Genomic DNA, 22559 nt, shown 5'->3' on the forward strand with positions numbered 1-22559 from the left:
CAGGTGACATCATCATCGTCATTGACCTGCAGGAACATACGTTTTTCACCAGGTAAGAAAATCACTCAGTTGTTTTAAACATCTGTCTGGTTAAAGAAACATGTTTATGTTGACCCTGTTCTTCATGGCGGCACCAGAAGAGGACAAGACCTGTTCATGTCTATGGAGCTGCAGCTAGTTGAGGCCTTGTGTGGGTTCAAACGACCCGTTCAGACACTGGACAACAGAACTCTCCTAGTCACGTCACATCCAGGTAAAACAAGTCGGTAATGTAAAGAGTTGATCTGTTTGTTGCTTTTTAACTTGTTTGTGTAACACATCTGAACTCAGTGTGGAGACACGAGCACTAGAAGGATCTCAGGTTTATCGTACCAAACGTCACCTCCTCTTGTTTTCACCATCAGGGGAACTGATCAAGCCTGGAGACACCAAATGTGTGCTGAATGAAGGGATGCCCACGTACCGCAGGCCGTTTGAGAAAGGACGTCTTATTATCAACTTCTCTGTAAGAACACGTCTCCAGTTTCCTAAATTTAACAGTAAAATCAGTAGAACTTGATTCATGCACATGGTCGTATAGGTGTACTGCTGCACTGGGGTGTAACAATAGTTCTGGTATGAATTTCATGATTCATAGGTGGTGTTCCCACCTGCCAACTTCCTGTCCAAGCACAAGCTGAGGGAGCTGGCGCGCTACCTCCCTGGAAAGACGGACGCGGAGCAGCCAGAGAGCATGGACGAGGACCTCTACATCTACGCAGACCTGGAGGACTGTGACTTAGAGAGCAGGAAGAGACACAGACATCAGTATTACTACATGAATGAGGACGACTACGCCAGCACCGGTGGCGTTCAGTGCCACACGTCCTAAAGCGAAGCTCAGCCTCTGCCTGGTCCAGCGTCCTTACTTCTGATGCGATGCACCTTGTTGGAAATCAGTGCACTTTTTCCACCCTGTTGCTTTTCATAGATATAACATTCCTTTCAAGCAGAATCCTACAATGATGTTCCAGATCCCTCTTTATTCATAGTATTTCTCAAGTTCTAGAACATTGGGGGTTTCTTTCTGTTTTCTGGGATCAGATTTGATCTTTTAACTTTTTTTTTATTTGCACTGTGAATAAAGGCGAGGCTTGGGTCAGAGAGGAAACATAAACGTATTGACTTCCTGCTTGAAAGCACTAACACTATGGCTGATGCCAATATTAATATGAAAATAACCGTTTTTGTTAATATAGAGTGTTACAGAGTCGGCGGTTGTAGACGGCTCTTCCAGGCTGTTGTGTAAGGATCCAAAGTTCAGATGGAGGGAGGTGTGCATCAAAACTTAACGCTGGCTTACCCTTTCAAGGGCTAACTTCTAAAACATTTCTACACAATCGTGAAAATGTGACGAAGATGTGGACGGATGAAAAATCCCATCAATTTGTAGAAAATTTAAACTAATATTCACTTTTTCTTTAATATCCTTCCAAATTCAAGTGTTACACCAGATGTACAGACAAGTTAGTTGTTTTAAATGTCTAGTTATGTCAATGAATTATAAATAGCATTTATTTAATAAGGCCCTGATGTTTTCAGGACACCGAACGGTCTGAATGCTGCTGTTCTATCACGTGTTTGTAAAGATGCCAGAGTCGTAAAAGTGCCAAGTTGTGCTCGCGCTGTAAGATAAACCCTAGCTCGTCGTTTCGGGATGTTTACGTAAAATCAGAAAAAGTCTTAAAACACAAATCTGGAATTGAGGTGACCGATCTTCACACATTTGGATGTTTGTTTTTCCAGCACAAGCTGCTAATTCTGTGTTTTTATGTTCCTTTTGTGAATACCGGATGGAACACGAGAGGTTATAGAGGGATTTAAAATCGGAAACCCTGATGCCTCATCGAAGAGGCCCGCCTGTTTCAAAGCCTTATCATAACTTCACTTGAAGTAATTTTATATTGCTGTTTTCTTTTAAGTGGTGTTTATTAATACGTTGCATAATGTGAAACGAAGTCATGCTGGCAGACGAGGAGCTCCTTCAGCAGATCCATGCTCCTTGAAAGCACACTCACTCGGTTCAGCAGGTGGAAGAGCTGAACGGCAGTTTCTGGAGGAGGCTTTAAACCTGAACAAAGCTTGGACCAAGAATGTGTGTGGTTATGTTTTCTTAATAAATGTCATTTGGTGTCTTATTACATTTGTGAGATTTTTATTTATTTGTAGGATAATTTACCAGAAAACCTTTTTTCAACTTAAGATTTTAAGGTTCTTTTAAGGTAAGATTCTCATGTGAAGCATAAATAAATATATGGGAAGCCATCCCACATATGTAAATTAACTGGAATAAGTTACCTGCCATAAAATATCTATTTCCTAGCCCTGACTGCTAGTACCCCTTTGTTAATGCCACAATGGATTATTCCTTTAAGACGCCGATGCACAAACAGGAAGTGATTGGTAGTCATTCCACTCCAAACCAGTTGGTGGCAGTAATGCACCAAATTGTTGTTTGCCAAGTGCCATTAGACCACAAATAAGAAGAGAAAGCAGAAGAAGAAGAGAGGCGCGAGCACTCGAAACATTCGAAGCAGTAGACAAAACATTAAAGAGCAAGTCACCCCCAAACCAAGTATTTTTTGATGATAAACTATATAAATGTGTGTCTAATCATGCTGCAGACACATGCAGTCAATAATTTGGCACTTTAGTGCATTTTAGTTAAAATTTAAATATCCTACCTAAAACTGTCAGCGTTGAGCCGTCGTCAGGTAAAAACTCTGCACTACATTTGAATTTAAATCTGCCATCGCTATTGGCTAAGAAGTACACAGTGACATTAGATGGTACATTATGATGTCACAATGTTGTTGTGAGCCTGTGTGTGTATTTGTTAGCGGTTCCGCCCTCTCGATCTACCAGGCAACATCTTTTGTTGCATTTTTCAAGCATGAAGTGGGAGTGGAGTAAGACTCTGGTAGATGGTGACTTGCTCTTTAAGCATGAAATGGAGTTATCCTAGTGGCTCCAAAAAGAGAAGCAGCTTGCTTTAAAAAAGCTTTTATCTTCACTTCCAAAAGTGACGTCATTTTTCAATGTAAACATCAAAAGGAAGCAGGAAAGGAAAGACAATGGAAAATGTTTGAAGGGAGAAAAACACATACAGGTATGCCAAAATGTAAAACAAGAAGGAAAAAAGGCAAAAGCACAGGAGCACTGACAGGAAGAAGAAAGCAGAGCAAATATTGAACACGCTCAAAGGGAGAGAAAGACAGGAAAAAAGAGGAGGACTGACAAAAAAAGAAAGTAACTCATGGCAGAAGAGCAGGGCCGTTGCTAGCCATTTTGGTGCCCTAAGCACAAAGGCTTCGTGGTGCCCCCCCCCCCCCCACACACACACACACACAGAAAAAACAACACAATACCACAGTATGCGCGAGCACTTCACCTTAAATTCTCTTTAATTCACCTGTATGCACAAACTGCTTATTATTTCCAAAAAGTAGGATTGATATTTACATAATATAACATACTCAACACAGGCACTCCATATTGTTATTATTTAGAACTATGTAACAGATCCACACACCACAAGCACCGGTTGTGGCACATGTGTTTCTCCAATGTAATTTTCAGATGCTTTTTCAGAGCCAGGACTCACTCTGCCTTCAGAAGCGCTGGCTGTGGGCTGTGCTCGGTCTGTATCCTGGTCAGGGCTGGGTGATGTTGAAGAAGGTTCAGACGTGATGGCTGACAACTGATCTTGAGCTCTTGAACTGCTGGTGGATGGCTGATCTGAACTTTTGGCTTGAGCTCCTCCTTGAATGTACTTGTTCATTGAGCCTGCATTCAGACACAAAAAGATCATTTGTCATATTCATTCTATAATAAGATAAAAGTTTTAAGCCATGGTAAAAAAAATACAGCAATAGATTATTTATAGGTTTATATTGGCTTATAAATCACTGGCATGTGACATGACTAAATTCAAAACTAACCTTTATTAAGAACTAGAGAGGCACAATATACACATTTTATACACAACTAGAAAATTCTGGATATGAAGGGAGGAGGTTAGCATAACGGACTTTTTTCTTCAAATTATACCATCAGCAGCTGATGTTCCTCTTGGCCCGTAAATGTTTATGAAATATATATATTAACATGGAGTAAATACCTAATTAGAAAATAGGTTTGTCTAATTTTTCATATTAAATCTCAGTTACATAGCCTATAGGCCACATGGGCTATTTAATAATGATATAAATCATGTCCATAGTTAACTCATGATTAATCACAAACAGCCGCTTATTTAAAAATAAAATTTCTTACTTTACCTTGACGGTGTTTTTGTCCTTCCTGTTGTTGTGATATTTAAGTATTTGGGTGGACAAATATGATTCATTTGTTCATTTCTGTTTCAAAACAGCACAGATGGGCCTATCTGACCTCACAGAGGAAACTTTATTTTACTTGAGAAAGATGTTTTAAGATTAACTTATTAAAATAAAAAAATCTTCAAACTCTTCAAGGTCTATTTTTTAGATGAACAACCTTTAACACTGTTCAGACTTATTTGTTGATACGGTCCATCTCCTTTCCATTTTGTATTGTTTTCTCTCTGTAAACATGCTGTTAACTTGCTTTGCACGTCTTCTAATTGAAATCTGTCTTTATCATATATATATAATTTTTTTCATAAGCTTGCGTTTGGTGCCCCTCCCCCGGCGTGGTGCCCTACGCGCTGTGTGTGGTGTGCGTGTGCGGAGCGCCGGCGCTGCAGAAGAGGGTAGTGTTTCGCAAATCCAGTTAAAGATAAGATTGTCGAAAATTTAGTGTAAGGGGCCCCATGTCTGTGTTCGCCTTGGGCTCCCCAATTACTAAATCTGCCACATCTCGCTCCTGATCTGGCTCTGGCACTGGAAAATATGTTTACACAAGAAATTACTGGCAATTAGATGCTAAACAGTCTAGTTTAGAATCACTTTAAAATTTCAGTTTTTTATCTCACCTGAAGAAATGTTAAGAAAAGTCAGGTTTGCCTTTTTTGGGGGGGGGGGGGGGGGGGGGGGCATTGGAAGTCTTCATTTCTAGTATATTTTAGCTGTTACAACCCTTGTTGATGGTGAGAGTGAAAGGGGGTTGGCATAAGTCGCTGGCATGGGGTTGGAAGTTATGAACAAAATGTGTTTTATTACCAGGACAGGGTTTAGCAGGAAGAGGACTGCTTATCTACTAAAGTATCAAAGTTTAAACAACAAAGGTAGTGGAGAATAACGGAAAAGCTCTCTTCATTGAGAAAATGTACCACTAAGAAAACAAATGTAATTTAACGGAGATAAACCAAAAGCGCCCTGTAAAGGGAACTGCAACCCATAACAGTTTCCAAACAAAACCATCAATTTAAGTCTCCTTCCTCCCAAAATCCCAGCTGAAATCAGCTGTTTTACCAAAAAGGTGACAAAAACGCCTATCAAAACCAAAACTTTATTATAAATTACTCTCAGCCAGTCTCTTGCAGAAGGCACACAGCCAAATGTTCAAGCGGACAACCTGAAAACCAGATCTGTTGTCCCTCGAACCACTAGCAGCAGCTGGTTTTTATCCTGGTTCCTGTCGTCAGCAAAAAGGCCACAGCTGGGGTGGTTTGAGGCTGCTATAGGAAGGATGAACCAAACCGGCTGCTGTCCATGGTGCAGAAGTGTAATACAGCACAGGAGGGAATCAGAGGATAAGGTGGAACTGTCCAAGAAGAGGGAACTGGAACCTGGCAGGCGTAACATTAGCATTAAGTTCTATTTTAAGCCATGAAAAGACTCTTGACCACATGACCATGCAGAACAGTTCCCTCGTGTGGCAGAGAAAGGTATGACGTGCTTGAATGTAAAACATTTTTTTGCGTTCTCTGACGCACTGTCTCTTGGATTTTTACTAGTGTTTCAGTTGTGCTTGGTTATTCTGTTTCTCTCTCTTTTGCTGCAGGGATGCACCTGGGCCGTGGCGGCCCATTCTACAGGCAAACTAGGCAGCTGCCTAGGGCACCAAACGGTCTAGGACCGCCCCTGCACCTGGGCTTGGTGTGCTGCTGCCTGTAAAACCTGCTCTTCAGTTTAACAGGGCTTGTCACGTGTGCAGTGGAGAGTCATCTCTGGCTGTTATGTTGGGTTGGTGCGTAACGTTCGATCACCTTCGTTATAACATGGGGGGGGAGACACAGGATAATCTTTCAGGCTCCCCCTGGGTGCATCAGTTGAGGGCTTCCAGGGGAGCCCATCACCCTTTCAGGGAGGCCTGGCTCCCCGGTAATTCAAATCCTGACTGTACGGTGATTTGATATGTTTTGTTTTCAGTTCTACAAACAGACACTAGGGGGTGCTGTATGCCAAACTGCCTAGTTCCCCTTCAGCCTTTTTATGGCAGAGGTTACAAAGTAAATAATTAGAGAGAAGAAAAAAACTAATTGTAGGTATTTTGTTTATTGCTTATCAATATTGCCCAGACAGTAAAAAATAAACTATAATAAACATATTCAAATTGAGTGCAATGATTTTACATTAGTGCAAATAACAATTACTGGTTGAGGACAGGAGTCTGCATTTTTTTGTCCTACAAATAGACAAAAGTATAATTTACAATAAAAAGATGACATTAAACATTGTTTACACACAGAATGAGTCACTGAAGCTCCACCGTTTATTATCATGCATATAGAATTAGTGCAGAGCCACGTTTAGGCAGTGCACTGAGGTAGCATGCAGGGAGCCAACAGTGCATTATCAAACAAGTAGTTGTAAAAGCCAGTCAAGCATCACAGATACTCTCTGTATAGGCTCCGACATGAGGCAAGTTATAATAAATATTATCACAACAGTTCACCATCATGCATCTTCATGTCTGGTAATGATGGAGATGAATTTGTAGGATTCAAAGAGAACTACGGAAACCTGTGGAAGAACCTGGCTGTGTTAAAAATTATTCACATGAAAATTATTAGAACTTACAAAACCCATTTAGAATCCATCTTTCTATTTACAAGAGGAAAAATAGGAAGTGGGAAACTAAAGGTGTGGAACGCTCATTTAATGAATAGATTTGCAGTGGTCTCTGGTAGGAATGAATGCCTTGGACGTCATTGTCTGGGGGGAAAAAAGCTCTGGTGCACCTGTTTGAGGATGAAGAATCAGCCGGAGGAGAGAGAGGAGGAGAGAGTAGTTTCAGACGACAGGTTTTAGTCTCATTTCCTGATATTTGAACATCTTGCTTGGGATTGGATAACAACGCAACTCTACCACTGACTTGCAATGTTGATGTTTCATCTCCACAAATAACACAAGTTTGAAGGAGTTCTGCCGTGTGGAGGAGTTGCTAATGCTAATGGTTAGTATCTACTAGCCGAGACGTTCTGTTTCATGGAAGCAAAACCAACAACATCCTCCCCATTGCGAGTCAAGATGGGTGAGTCCATGAATGTCAAGAGACAGTGCGGCGTAAATCTGTCAGGAGTTTCACCGTCTATTTCCTATCAAAAGTAAATGCAGGAGTGTTACGGCTACCAGCCTGGCCAGTGAGATTCAGGAGCCAGGATCACGCAGCCCCGGTGATCAGCCTGACACTGCCCCTCCTCCTCCTCCTCTCTTCCAGGCTGAGGAGCACAGCTGAGCTGAATCCTGCTGAAAACCAACAACTGGATAAAAAGGCTGCGCCTTCAGCAGTGGAGGGGTTCTGCTGTCCTCCAGGCCTCATTTTGTTTTCAACCCCTTCGAGTTGAAGAGTTTTAACTTAAAAAGTTTTAACTCTGAGTGATCCCAATGCGTCTTTGTTTGATGATCCCGGACGAGCCCCAATTTATGTTACGTCCCCGACAGGAGATGTTAAAATGTGAAGGAGGGGGTAACATAAGAAAGTGACCGATTATAATCTGAAATGAGTTAAAAAATAGCTTTTCAGTGTTCCATATATATATATATATATATTTGTATATATATATATTTTTAATCCTCTCAGGAATCATTTTAAAACAAACCATCAGCTACAACGTCTCGTTTTAAAATGAGATTCCACCATCAGTGAGATTGTTTAACTCTTGGTGACACTTTGGAGACTGTCTTCTTGTAAAAACTGCTTTGGAAGAACCATTTATGCCAACAGAACAAACAGCTGCCGTGCAGATGGATGTCTACGGTTTCCAAAGTCTCAACAGGCCGTCCTCGCTGTACGTGGCAATCAGGTTCTCATGTGGGTGGTGAGCGATGCCAATCACGCCTTTCTCGTGAACCTGTGGGTTCAGAGGAACACAAATTACTCCACCTCAGCCGCCACCCCCCCCCCCCCCACCCCCCCCCCCCCCAGCCCTTCATCTCCACAGTGAGGCAACAAAATGAGAGGATGGAAAACATGGAGAGCTTCTTTTGAAGGATAATTATTGTGCGTTAGCAGCAGGGCTTACAGTCAGCGTTTTCTCCAGCTGTCCTGTTGTGTAGCTGAAGCAGTATAACACAGAGTCCTCTCCCACACAGTAGATCCACTCCCCGCGGGGCGACAGGGTGCAGCACACAAAACCGGCTCCTTCTGCTGAATCGGAACTCAAAGTCTTCACAGTCTGAGGAGCAGGACGGAAAATAAAGTTTGCATTTGAAATCATAGTTACATCTATTAATTTCTCTAAATAAGCATCCAGCTAATAAGGCGGCAGCATCAGTTTTAACCATAACAAACATTTTAAAGGGATGCTATGAGCCAGTATGTGCTAAAATAACCCTTTACAATGTTAATGAAATGTCACTCAGACCCCAACTGCCCTCTGCGACCAGAATATTGCACTTGCAACTTCAGAGTGGTGGGGTGCCACTTGTGGAGAAAATAGAGCTGACATGCCTGGCGGTGCAATCTGCTTCCAGCACTTTTCCTGCATCTTTTAGATCGTGAACACAGCTGATTTGTTTCATTTAGTGATGAGTCCCTCCTGTAGACACTAATGAAGGCTGGGGAGACGTTTCGGCTGCTTGGTTAAGATGTTAAAGACGAACGCACAGTGAGGAGATAAGTTTCATCTGTGGTTTAGCCACAAAGATTAATATGGGACACTAGGGGGTGCTAAAGGCATGCTAAATGCTAAGTGTGCCTAAATAATTAGGGCAGCATTAACTGCATTTATCGGTCACTCCAGTTCTTAAACACACACAATTCTGTACTATACCAAGTTTTCCCATCGCTTTGTGCTTGTCCTGCTAATTTTAAAATGTTGAGCTTAGTGGTGTCCTTAAGCTGACAATGTATTTTACAAATGCTTGACACTCTAGGTTGATAAATGTCTACAATTTGTCAGAAAAAAATTTGTTTTCATTTTTATCTTTAGAGTTTTGACTCCTGTCCCAATAACGCGTTTAATCCTGTTTAATATGCCACCTCGGCAACTTCCTCTGGCTTATTTTTCACTGAAAAATTGCTCATTTGAGCTCCAAGTTTGACATGATTAAAGTCCCACAATTTATTTCTACAACCTGCTGGAAAAAATCTGAATATCACCCATTTTCTTTTCTTTTTAAACTTCTGCACATGACATTAGTTGACAATCTAATCAGACCTGTAGTAAAAACTTTGTTAAGACTGGGAAACACCAAACACAAGCTGCTTAGCCTTGAAGAATCAAAGATCTTGAGGTTTCTTTGGACGTAACATGATAACTACTGATGTTCGCTTTTTGCTTTTAGTCAAGCAAAGACTTGTATGACAACAAAATAGGCAACAATGAAACTTTACGGCGTCTTAAAACAAATGTATTCTTCATTTTAAAATGTGTTTAAAAAAGCAGAGCGCTCACCTGGCCGTGCAGGCTCATGATGACCAGCGTGTTGGAGTGGTTACAAACCACAAAGTGCTCTGGATTTTGAGGAAGAGCCATCACGTTGTTGATCGTGACGTCTGATGTCAGCGACGGGCATCCGAAAGTGTGAATGCATTGACAAGATTTCATGTTCCAGATCTAAAAATGAGACAATCAAGATGTCATTTTGCAGGTTTAAGTGCATCACTGGATAGCCTTGTCCCAGGATTATGAAGTTCCGTGTTGTTTGTGCTTATTTCACCTTAACAGTTCCATCAGAAGAGGCGCTGATGATGTAGAAACCATCTCGAGTGAACGAAGCATCATTTACAAATGATGAATGGCCATTTAACACCTTCAGTGTCTTCCCTGACTTCAATTCGTGGATTCTGAAAATGAGATTATTGACATAAAAACTCTAGAGCCAACAAAGCTGCAGCAGCGGCTCGTTTCAGCAACCTTCTGCGTGACCGAGGAATCGTCTCCAGGCAAAACGCGTTGCTGCTGCTGTGTTATTTTTAGCTCCCAGTGAATGACTTGGTGCAGATACACTAAACCATGACAAAACATCCGTCTCCTGGAGGATTTAATGTTTGTAAAGAATTTTCTGTTCTTGAGGAGCTGCGGGTAGAGGATCACGTTGCAGCTTTGTGCCTTATCACATGGTACTTCAGCTGCACCCACACAAGCCCATGTGCCTCCAAACCAGCAGAGGCTCAGCCCACACCCCCTTCCCAGAAGTCAGAGATAACATTCAACCCCCTCGAAGCAGAGGGGATTCAGTCTGTGTGCAAAATATACAGAAGGTGAGGAGACGCTCTTCTCTGTAGGAAAATTTACAGCGGAGCATGAATGAACTCCTCTAAGATAATTAATTACAGCTAATTGTGTATTTCGTAACTCATTTAACATTTGCCGTTTCTTATGAATGTGTATTTGTATATATAATACACATATGGGCTACACTCATGGACGTCATTTGGGGGGGAACATTTTTCCAAAGTCAAGTTTTGACCCCTGCACTTTTTACCATCCAAAAACAATATTACGCTATATTAAATTGACACTGGTTGAACTCTAGGACCAAGCGGAAAACAACCGTTTGTGTTGAAGCCTGTTTCCCATTAGAGAATCCCGTAAAGCCCCCCCCCCCCCCCCCCCCCCCCCCCACACACACACACACACACTTCTAAATTGAAAATTACGTCCATGGCTACACTTCCCACTGGAGGCTGACTGATATGTTCTTTTTTAAGGCAGATGCCGATACGGATTTGTAGAGAATGTTGTTGCCAATTGCCGATATTTAAAGCCGATCATTAAGGCCGATGTCGGTACAGGATCGGCTCGGGGTCCTTCGACTGCCGATGATGTCACATTACTGCAAATCTACTCGGCTTTCACACATACGTTTTGGAAAGACATCAGCAGTTTTGTTAATAAATTCTTGTTTGTTAACACCTAAATGTTTTTTTTATTGTAATTTGTTAATAAAACACCATATTATCTTTGTTTTGTAAAGAATGTGAAACTGCATAAAACCAACATTGGACTGACAAAAAAAGAGAACAGTTCTTATATGTCAGCCATATCTGTTTGTATTAATGTGGTGTTCGTCTGTATATTTCCTTAGTTGGTGTCTAAATACATTATTTGACTCAAAATATAGCTTGGTGTCTTTCAATAAAGTTCTTATATTTTATTTTGCCCCATTTCATCAACATCAAGATCTTTTGAGGGTCACCGTTTATCAATTGCTTATATTTTACATTTCCTTTAGAAATTCAAACATATTTTCTCCAAAAAGTGTTGATTTTTGGACTGCAGTACAACCGCTAAGACTACGACCGCAAATTTGATCTGACCAATCAAAATCATAACGTGATAACGTCACTTCTGTAAGCTTCATGTTCAGCCAATCAACTACTTTGACGTCATCGGCAGTCGAAGGACCCCGAGCCGATCCTGTACCGACACCGATGTACATCTATAGGTTTTGGCAGCACACTGATTGTGAAAGACATCTGAACAATCACTGTGTGCAATTTAAATGAAATAAGTCAATAAATCTCTTAATATTTATTTAACTTCAAATATAAAACAAATTCAAACCGTTAAAAAAAAAATAAACAGTGTGTTGGGGTCCTTTGGGTCCTTTCTCCAGTCTAGTAGTGGCGGCAGTTGGCCGCACAGGTGCCTGATTTTTTTATTTTTTTATTTTTTTCTATATCGGCTTTTAAAAAAATATTTCATCCAATGGCCGATTTAAAAAAAAATTTATATGCCGGCCTCTACTTCCCACATTTTAGAAGGGGAAAAAATCACTTTGGTGACAATGATCCCAGTTAAAACAAACTTGTTTCCACTGATTATGAAGAATAAGTTTATATAATTGTTTCTCATAAACCTCTTGATTCCTCTCGAGGCTTTTATTGTAACCTCCTGCATCCACGAATGAAGACGTTGGTTTTTCCACCATACCAAAGTGTGGGGGGGGGGGCCATTTGTGGCCAGCATTCCTGGAATGATGAATTTTGGTGTAGATTAACACTTTGAAACTGTTTACGTTTCAGTTTTTACTACCATGCCTGTTTTGAAGCCAGTTTGAGGAGTATAATACTCACATTTTTAATATTTACTTTTAGCCTCACTTGTACAGACCAGCTCCAAAAACACAACATGGCAGATATAATATTTTAATGTTCCCAATCACTCATTATTTCAATACATTTGTTGTGGTCTCTACCATAAATTAATGCCTTGAGAGTTGTTCTTTGTGGTGGGGGGGGAGCTCTAGTGCTCCTGTTTCAGGACCTAGACGTTGGCCAGAAGAGAGGTGAGCAGAAAACGGCAGAATTTGAAGTTTTATTTCCTGATATTCGTCTCTGATTTGCTAACAGCAATGCAACGTTGACGTTTTATCTCCACAAATAACTCAAGCTTGAAGGAGTTCTGCTGCGAAGTTGCTAATGCTAACGGTTAGCTTCCACTAGCTAAGATGCTAAATCAGCAATAGCCTTCCTCGCCGTGATTCAAGATAGATGAATGTTAATTTTCAGTGTGACGTATAGACCTGACTGGCTTTTTCTGACCCGAGTGTTTCCTCGTCTAGTATCTATCGGCGTCTAAAGCAGGACCAGAAGACTATTTTCATGTTTAGCCTGCTTATTAAACTCAGTGACTGATCATATTTCAAAAAAATCAAGTAAAAAATGGTTTCTCTTTAGGAATATAATTTAAATGGTAAATGGCCTGTATTTGTTTTTTTTTTTTTTTTTTTTTTTTTTTTTTTTTTTTTAAACGTGTCCTGTCTGGCTGTGAAGCAAGCAGAATTGATGTCTGAATGCTGGTAACAAGCCTTACAGTTTTACTCTCAGGTGGAGCATCAGAGCATCTGCTTTTAATGTCTCAGGTGGAGCATCAAAGAGTCTGCTTTTAATGTCGCACTTGATATTTAAAACTTTATTGTTATTGTTTTTGAATGCTTTGTAATTTCGACCACTGGGGATGTCTGGCACTGGGGGGCTGTTCCCCCCCTCTGGAGGTGCTTGGGTTGCCTCGGGGGGTGTACTGCTGGCGGTTGTGAGTGGGGCCCCTTGGAGGTCTTGGCGGCGGCCATGGGTTACTGCCTGGCGGCTGCATTGCCCCTGGGTGGGTCTGGGTGGGGGCCTGGGGGCTCGGGGTGTTGGGGTGGCCGGCCCCGTGTGGGGATCTGGGCTGGGCCTTGGGGGTCGGGTCCCTACATGTACGCTGCCGGGAAGAAGGCAGGAATACGCAGAAGTACCTGGCCCGGGTTCGGGGGCGTAGGGCAGGCCCTGGCTCCTCTGTTGTCCCATCACAGGGGAGGGGGAGGTCCAAGAGGGGGAGGACCCAACCTTACCTGGATGTCTTATGTCTTATATATTCTGGAAGTTGTGCAAATGCAGGGATGGGCATAGATATTCTGCTGGGGTGGGGCTGGGTCGGCTCCCTCGGGCTCTGTGGGGCTCTGTGATGCTGCTGCTTTGGGCCCTGGCAGGATGGGCTGGGGTCTCCATGCCCTGGGCGGCGGTATGAAATGGCCTGTATTTGATATAGCGCCTTCTAGAGTCCTGGAACCCCTCAAGACGCTTTGCAACAGTCATTCATCCATTCACACACACATTCACACACTGGTGGGGATGAGCTACGATGTAGCCACAGCTGCCCTGGGGCGCACTGACAGAGGCGATGCTGCCAAGCACTGGCGCCACCGGTCCCTCCGACCACCACCAGCAGGCAACGTGGGTTAAGTGTCTTGCCCAAGGACACAACGACAGTGACAGACTGAGCGGGGCTCAAACCTGCAACCTTCCGAGTTCGGGGCGAGCACTTAACTCCTGTGCCACACATTTCAAAACTGAAAATATATGTACAGCCAAATGCATGGTATCTTTCATATGAAATCACACACATGCGGAGCTAAACTACAGACAAAGTTGCAGATTAGGCTGCAGCCTGATACTCACCTGATGGTTTGGTCAAAGGAAGCACTGAGGATCTGGTTCCCATCCTTGGAAAAGCTCAGACAGGTCACGCCTCTGTTGTGAGCGTGCTCAAACCTGCGCACGCACAAGCCGCTTTGGATCTTCCACACCTTTCCCATTAACACACACACACACACACTTACATCACAACATGCCCTATAGGTTATAAATTGTAAGTCATTTTGGATAAAAGCATCTGCTAAATAAATAAACATAAACACTTAGGCTGAGTGACATCATCATTGCTAATTTCAATCCGAGATTTTGAACACATTGATGCCAACACAGAGAGTTTTGATGTTTGTATGATCAAAATTCACAAGGAAGTCAAGCAGTCTAACCTTTATTTTGCCATTCTGCGCCCCTGTTGCGAGCAAATCTGAATCGTGACTCAAGCACAAGCAGAGCACAGCATCATCCATCATCATGAAGCTGTCATGGGCCTGGTACTTCAGATCCTACAGTAACCATTTATCGCAAACACACACATAAGCTTCCCAACATAAAACTGCAACACGAGTGTGTATTATGTTCTAAATTGTACATGGTGTCATGACTGGAAAGAGTTATACCTTGCTAATTTTCCCAGTGTTGAAATTCCAGACCTCGATGAAGCCATCCACTGCTCCAGTGATCAGATACTTCCCATCAGGTGAGAAACGAGCACATTCCACATGTGACCTCCGTCCAAACTGCACATTAAAAGACATCCATTTAAAGGTCATCTTTACTCTTTAATACATTTGCAGGCTTTTCTAGTAGGAAAGAATGCCTTGTAAGTTGCTGTCTGGGGAAAAAAAAGCTCCGGTGCACCTGCTTGAGGACGTAGTCAGCCGGAGGAGAGAGTCATTTCAGACGACAGTATATGGAGTCTTTTTCCTGATATTAAGACATCTAGCCTCTTATTGGATAACAGCAACACGACTGATTTCTCTGCAGCGTTGATGTTCTGTCTCCTCAGATAGCATCTGAAAGAGTTCCGCCATATCGGAGCTGCTAATGCTAACAATTAGCTTCTACTTGTCGAGAGGTTCTCTGCCGTTTTCTGGACGCTAAACCAACAACAGCCTTCCCCCATCACGAGTCATGATGGATGAGTCTGTGAGGTTTAAGTGACGCACTTCTGTCAGGCTTTTCTGACTCAAGTGTTGTTCTGTCTATTTACTATCAGACGCTAATGCAGGAGATGGCTACATGTTAAACTCTGTGTGACTGATCATTTTCAAAATAAGTAAAAAATACTTCATGTATGAGCAAAGAATAAAAACAGTTGAATATGAGGGAACTTTAGTGGGACATTGGTTACAACTGCAGAAACAGACAGATCTGCAGAAATCTGAAACAATGCCTTCAGCTGCATAAAATACATATTTCGGTGTGTATAAAAGGTGTATAAAATTAATTTACACAGCTTGTTCTTACACAAACTCGTGCTTTATTTTTGCAGTACAAAGCATGGTAAAATGTAACTACTAGGGATGTTGTTGGGTACCTTTATGTGGCGGTACAGCTGTGTTGGGAAGGTCTCTGTCACCACAGCAGGTTGCTCCTTTTTGCCAGATGTGTCGACAGTTGTCACAGAGGACTGAAAACCTGGATTCTGCTGTCGGTTCACGTACTAAAAACATTTTAACAACAAAATGCTTTAATTTCAATGTCAAACTAATTTTACAAACTGGGTTTTACTCTAGTTTAATACCAATGCAACAAACAAACAAACAAACAAACAAAAATATCAATGAATGCTAAAGACAACCAGATTCTCTACTTCCACTAGTTTGATCCAAGGTTTAGTGGTGAACCTTTAAACAGCAACAGGATACACTTCTGCTTTGTGGTTCACATTGTTTCTGATTATCTTCCTTTTCCCAATATTCCTTGGAGATTCCAAGGTGTTCCCAGACCAAAGCCGAAACAGAAGCCCTCCAGCAAGTTCCTGGGTGTCCCAGTCAAAAGCCAAAATCCTTCAAGAGAAGGCAGTCGAGAAGCATCCAAATCAGATTCCTGAACCGCCTCGGTTTTTTGAGTTTTGTGGTAATAAGTGAGGGTTCGAACCTAGACAGAACTCCACGAGTAGCTCAGATTCTTCCCTCCAACAACAGCCTGTTACAAAGACTCTGTGCTGAGGAAGTTCCAATCTGCTGATCTGTTTCTCACCTAATTTTTATCATTGCCATTTAAAGCTGCAATTGCAAATATGGTAAACAAATTAGCTTAAAACATGTTTCATGCCTCATAGTCTTCTAACATAGCTATAAATATAGATTAATTTTTAAAAGATAAATAAATAAATGTAGTTTTGTCTAAAAGCCCCCACCAATGTCATGTTCCAGACCAAAAGCAACTATTGGACTATCTGGTTGATCCTGGGTCCTCCACCCATTACACACTCACATATTTAGCAACAGAAGACCACTGGTGTGAGAGGTTTGTGGTTCAGTAATCTCAAAGAAGGAGAAACAGCCGGCTTCAACTTCAGGACAAACTACCAGAGTCCCAAAATGAAAAACGCCATTTGAAGTTGTGGACAACAAAAACCGTTTGACCTGGAAAATGGCGATTGGTGTTTAGCACCTTCTCATTTCCTCCAACAATCTGGGTTTCCGGGTGCGACAGACGAGAAGACACGTCTCAGGGAAGATACCCGAGGGGAGGGGTAGAAAATAAATAAATAAATAAATAAATAAATAAATACAGAAATGCTGATGCAAACTTGGCAACCCGAAAGCTCAAATATGATTGGCTCTGGAACCAGGAAATGTGGAGGTGGGACAGATTGTAAACTATGTCCCTCTTCTGTCTTTTTGAAAGGAGAAAAACTGACAACTCCCAGCCAGGTGAGAAGGAAATCTCCTTTAATGTAACCTTCCTTCTTACATGATCGAGGCTTTAGACTGTTGTGAGTAGTTCACTGTAGATTTTTGGACGTTTAATTAACTATTGAAGAGAAAGTGAAAACAGGAATAAGAAAGCGTGGTGTTTTAATCCCTTGATCTGTGGTTAGAATGAGCCGTTTACTCACATTGACTTGTCCCAGGAGTCCAATGAGGCGTGAGGGTGGAACCACGCTGACCTCCCTCACCAAAGCCTCGGCTATAGCTCTGCGCCGTTTCTCCTTGCTGCTCCCTTTTGGGTACGCCTGCAGAGTGAAGGAAGCTGTGAAGCTCTCTCTGTTAAAGGTCCTCGTTTCACTGCATAAACTGTTTCCTCACCTCTCGAGGGTCAAAGTTTGAGTTGGTGAGCAAATTCTCCAAGTGGGTGTACCTCTGCAGCTGGGTCTGCTTCAGCATAATCATTGGGTCAGTTCGTTTGAGGAGAGAACGAGCAGCGCCCACCTCCCGCATTTCTATCAGCTCCATCACAACCTGTTGAAGACACCAAAGACCACTGACTCGAGCTCAAGAGGGCGCCTGCGTTTAGACAAACCGAGACTCACCTGCTCATAGAGGTCGATTAGCGTGTTATCGGGTAACTTCAGGGACTCGATGGCGAGCAGAACAGAGTCCCAGTGGCCTCTGTTTATGTCCTCGATGAAACTTTCGATGCTCTCTACTGTGTGGAGTGTGACAGTGGTTTCCTCCTGTAAGGTGGTCAGCGTGCGGTAGAGGTTGTTCTCCTTCAGGTACTGCATTATCAGGCGGAGCACGCTACCGGGAGACAGAAGGAGGCAACTGTACATCACAGGTTGACAGGAAAACAGAAACTCTGCCTTCTTTTCTAATTTATTCACACGCTGAAACAGATTGAATCGTCGCATCTTTGAAATACAATGGTGCAAAAAAGTTTTTCGTCAGCCTCCAATTGTGCAAGTTGTCCCACTTAAAAAGATGAGGTCTGTAATTTTCATCACAGGTATACCTCAACTATGAGAGACAAAATAAGAAAAAAATCCAGACAATCATATTGTCGGATTTTTAAACAATTTTTGCAAATTATGGTGGAAAATAAGTATTTGGTCAATAACAAAAGTCCATCTCAACACTTTGTTCCAAACCCTTTGTTGGCAATGACAGATGTCTAATGTTTTCTGTAAGTCTTCACAAGGTTTTCACACACTGTTGTGCTTATTTTGGCCCATTCCTCCATGCAGATCTCATCTAGAGCAGTGATGTTTTGGGGCTGTCGCTAGGCAACATGGACTTTCAACTCCCTCCAAAGATTTTCTATGGGGTTGAGATCTGAAGACTGGCTAGGTCATGCCAGAACCTTGAAATGCTTCTGATGAAGCCACTCCTTCAATACCCAGGCGGTGTGTTTGGTATTATTGTCATGTTGAAAGACTCAGCCATGTTCCATCTTCGATGCCCTTGCTGATGGAAGGAGGTTTGCACTCAAAATCTGTGAATACATGGTCCCATCCAATCTTTCCTTTACATTGGATCCTGTCGTCCTGGTCCCTTTGCAGAAAAACAGCTCCAAAACATGATGTTTCCACCCCCATGCTTTACAGTAGGTTTGGTGAGCTTTGGCTACAACTGGGCATTCTTTCTCCTCCAAACATGATGAGTTGAGTTTTACTAAAAAGTTCTATTTTGGTTTCATCTGACCATTTGACAGTCTCTCTTCTGGATCATCCAAATTCTCTCTAGAAAACTTCAGAGGGGCCTGCTCATGTACCGGCTTAAACAGGGGGACACATCTGGCACTGCAGGATTTGAACCCCTTGTGGTGTAGTGTGTTACTTTTGGTCCCAGCTCTCTGCAGGTCATTCACTAGGTCCCCCGTGTAGTTCTGGGATTTTTATTCACCGTTCTTGTGATCATTTTGACCCCACTGGAGCCCCTGATGGAGGGAGATTATCAGCGGTCTTGTACGTCTTCCACTTTCTAATAACTGCTGCCACCGCTGATTTCTTCACATCAAGCTGCTTACCTGTTGCAGATTCTGTTTTTCCAGACTGGTGTAGATCTACACTTTTGTTTCTGGTGTCCTTTGGCAGCTCTTTGTTCTTGGCCATGGTGGAATTTGGGAGTGTGACTGTTTGCGGTTGTGGACAGATGTATTTTATACGGGTAACGAGTTCCAACAGGTGTCATTACTAAAGGTAACGAGTGGAGGACAGAGAAGAAGTTACAGGTCTGTGAGAGACAAAAATACTGCTTGTTTGTGGGAGACCAAATATTATTTTCCACCATAATCTGCAAATAAATTATTTTAGAGTCAAACAATGTGATTTTTGTCTCTCATAGTTGAGGTCTGCTAAAATTACAGGCTTCTCTCATCTTTTAGGTGGGAGCGCTTACACAATTGGTGGCTGACTAAATACTTTAAATATTTGCTAGGCTGGAGAAAAAAAATCACTTCCATCCAGAGCTGGAGAAGGGTTCAAGGAGACAGACGACCAATAAAAAAGTTGTGAGCAGTCAGAGTTAGTTTTACTTTTGCCCTGCTTATTTTAAGACCGAATATTCATCTCTAGCATGAATGAAAAATCTAATTAACAGTTAAATTGCATCACGTCTTCCTCTCAGTGCACACATCTAAGTGTCATATTATTTACTTAACTCACAGCTTTGGCCCTGTGTTTATTTGCAGATGAGCAAAAGAGAATAAAGGGCAGCGATGAGATCAACAGGAGCAAGTGGATAAAATGTGGATGCGATGCCAGTAAAACCTCCCCAGGAGCGTCTCTCCCATTTAATCAGGGAGATGAATTGTCTCTGTGCAGCCAGTAACCATTTATTGTCCACCGTAACCGCAAGGCTGCTTCAGAAAGAAAAGGTTTAAACATTTGAAGATGAAATAACTTATAGCAGCTCGACATGTAAACTAAACAAATGCAAGAAAAGGAAAACGTGTTTCGTTCAGATGCAAACAAACATGAAAAATGACTGAGTTTGTAAAAAAAAATCTATCGTGACTTTTGCGCACACAACAATCTCTCTCTATTAATTTTTAATGCGAAAAACGATTTTATTTAAAAGGTGAAGGTCACTTACTCCGCGGGTTCCAGCTCCACAGCCATGATCTCGTCTCCAGCTGCTGTCGCACCGGACTGATGGACGCGGTGGAGGCTTGCCAGAGCCACGTGAAACGCGCCTGCCCAAGACCACCCACTGCACGTGCCTTCTCTTGCTGTGTCGGATTTTCTTGCGGGGGACGGCGGTCCCCAAACCTTATGAGGCGTCGGGGCTGCGCCTCCTCTGCTGACGCAAGCCGGTTTACAGAGAAAGATGATGTTTCTGAGCACGTTGTGTGCAGGAGGGAGGCGGGATGCTGCAGCTGCAGTCCGAACCACGACAGCAGCATCAGCACCACAGACCCAACCGCGTGATTCTGAGCGTGGAGCACCTGCAGGAGACACTGTTGTTATTCAAATCGCTCTCTGGCACATCTTCATGCAGATGCAGATAGTTTTGTCTGCACAAAGAGGTCGTCCTAGGTTCCTGGTTATTTATTTATGACCTCACGTGCATGGAAGTCTTTATTTTTCCTATAGCTGCAGAGGAACTCCTGAGGTAAATACAAACATTTTATCTGAGGAATTAACCATGATGTGTTCTTGATTAAAAAAATTTGTCAAGAACCTGATGTAGAACTAATGCCAGAAACCACAAAGCTTAACAACAGAGGGAATGCAACCTGTGTAATGTATTGAATTGCTGACTTTTAAGACATAATCCGGTTTTAAAGGGGGACTAGGCAGTTTTGGCTTGGTTTTAGCACCTCCTAGTGTCCATTTAATAGAAACGTATCTCTTTGCTTAGCGTTTGTCTTTTTAACACCTTAATCTAACAGCTGAAACATCTCCCCAGCCTTCATTAGTGTCTACAGGAGTGATAATTAAATAAAACAAATCAGCTGTGTTCATTATCTATAACAGGAAATGTGCTGGAACCAGACTACAGGGCCTAGTATGTCAGCTCCATTTTTGTCCAACAAACTTGACCGGCACTCTGAAGTTGCAAATGCAGTATTCTGGCCATAGAGAGTAGTGGAGGTCTCAGTTTGCCCTTCACTAACCTTGTGAAGGGTCATTTTACGCACTACATCAATTTTTGGAATATGAGGCTCAGTCCGGTCGAAAACCCCTACTTAATCAGTGATCAGCTGAGGAGTATAGTTTCGATTAAAAATTATATACTTCCTCCGATATAACCTTACAATCTGTGCATTCATTCTCATTTACAAGTAACATATTTATAGATTCTTGTTCTTGCCTTCGTTTTTCCAAATTGTAGAAATATGAAGTACTCTTTTCACCCTCTTCTATCCACTTTGCACAAGCCCTAACGTATGCTCCATGAGCTTTCGTTCTATATAAATAGTCTGAGTTTGTAAAGATTGGAGGGATTCTTTATCAGAATCTGTCATTGCCTGTTTTTTGCAATAATTATTAATATTTTGAATTAAATTTCTTTCAAAATCCTTTAGTTGTTTACTTTTCATTTTGCCAAATGTAATAGAAAATTCTCTGACCTTAAATTAAAAACATTCCCATCTACTCATGTGGTTGCCAATTGTTTCATCACTGCAAATTTTACAGAAGAGTTCTTTGACTATATTAACATGTCCATCATCTGTTAAAAGATATGCATTGAGTTTCCAATCATATTTTCTAAACAGCGTCTTATTTTCAGGGTTTAATTTTAGAATAATGATACTGTGATCTGTTAAAGGTGTAGCTGAGATAGAAGTATGTGAAACATGACTGCATAATAAAGTTCAACCTAACCACAGATCTAATCTATTGTTACCATTAGGCTTGATCCATGAGAATTAAGTAACACCAGGGTTTTTCCCTCCATATATCACTTAAATTATTGGAATCAATGAACTCTAAGTATATGATTCCACTAGTTAATATTATTTCTAGGGGGAAATCTATCCTGTCATTCATTTGGAACAAGATTATAGTCACCACCTAATAACATGGTCAGTGTTATACGATAGTTTATACCCAGACAATATATCAGTTATTTTTTCCAGCATGAGTTTACTTTGAGCTATAGAAGCATACCCATAAATGTTAACTAATATCACAAATGTTTATGTTGTTTATGTTTATGTATTTAGCAGACGCTTTTGTCCAAAGCGACTTACAAGTGATAATCGGCATGTTGCCCTTGAGGCTAACAACAACAACAACAACAACTTGACATCAATCATGGAGAGGAGGGAACAAAGGAGTGGACGGTAGAGAGGGGGGACGGGTGCAGGGAGGGTGCTAGTTAAGAAGATGCTATCTGAAGAGCAGGGTCTTCAGGAGTTTCTTGAAAATTGAAAAGGAAGCCGCTGTTCTGGTAGTG

General features: G+C 41.9%; 2 protein-coding genes across 3 annotated transcripts in view; one reads left to right on the top strand and one right to left on the bottom strand.

The window, feature by feature from the left end:
* dnaja1 (DnaJ heat shock protein family (Hsp40) member A1) overlaps positions 1-2180 on the top strand; it is a 12009-nt gene extending 9829 nt beyond the window's left edge. For both annotated transcript variants that reach the window (XM_015943670.3, XM_015943671.3), the window contains exons 6-9: positions 1-52; positions 138-253; positions 405-505; positions 638-2180. The exon at positions 1-52 is cut by the window's left edge and continues 63 nt beyond it. In XM_015943670.3, coding sequence (XP_015799156.1) covers positions 1-52; positions 138-253; positions 405-505; positions 638-871 — 503 coding nt within the window. In that variant the 3' untranslated portion in view covers positions 872-2180. The remainder of the gene's footprint in view (positions 53-137; positions 254-404; positions 506-637) is intronic.
* Positions 2181-6439: 4259 nt separating this feature from the next.
* On the bottom strand, positions 6440-21588 carry smu1b (SMU1 DNA replication regulator and spliceosomal factor b). Its single transcript, XM_015943669.3, has 12 exons — positions 20250-21588; positions 17747-17957; positions 17523-17675; positions 17333-17449; positions 15803-15928; positions 14883-15002; positions 14652-14768; positions 14293-14420; positions 10068-10194; positions 9803-9964; positions 8429-8581; positions 6440-8257 (listed from the first exon to the last, which is right to left on the bottom strand). The coding sequence occupies exons 1-12, from the start codon at positions 20273-20275 to the stop codon at positions 8159-8161; spliced, it is 1539 nt and encodes a 512-aa protein (XP_015799155.1). The 5' UTR covers positions 20276-21588; the 3' UTR covers positions 6440-8158.
* Between the last annotated feature and the right edge of the window lie 971 nt (positions 21589-22559).

Source organism: Nothobranchius furzeri, chromosome 6 (genome assembly GCF_043380555.1).
Source record: "Nothobranchius furzeri strain GRZ-AD chromosome 6, NfurGRZ-RIMD1, whole genome shotgun sequence".
Lineage (NCBI taxonomy): Eukaryota > Metazoa > Chordata > Actinopteri > Cyprinodontiformes > Nothobranchiidae > Nothobranchius > Nothobranchius furzeri.

Bases quoted from the DNA above. Each gene is read 5' to 3' on its own strand.
- smu1b (XM_015943669.3), bottom strand. From the start codon at position 20,275: ATGGCTGTGGAGCTGGAACCCGCGGA. The intron at 8,582-9,802 runs GTGAGCGCTCTG...CCTGCTCCTCAG, and splicing joins TCATGAGCCTGCACGGCCAG to ACTGTGAAGACTTTGAGTTC. The intron at 8,258-8,428 runs GTAAGCCCTGCT...CTGAACCCACAG, and splicing joins AGCTGGAGAAAACGCTGACT to GTTCACGAGAAAGGCGTGAT.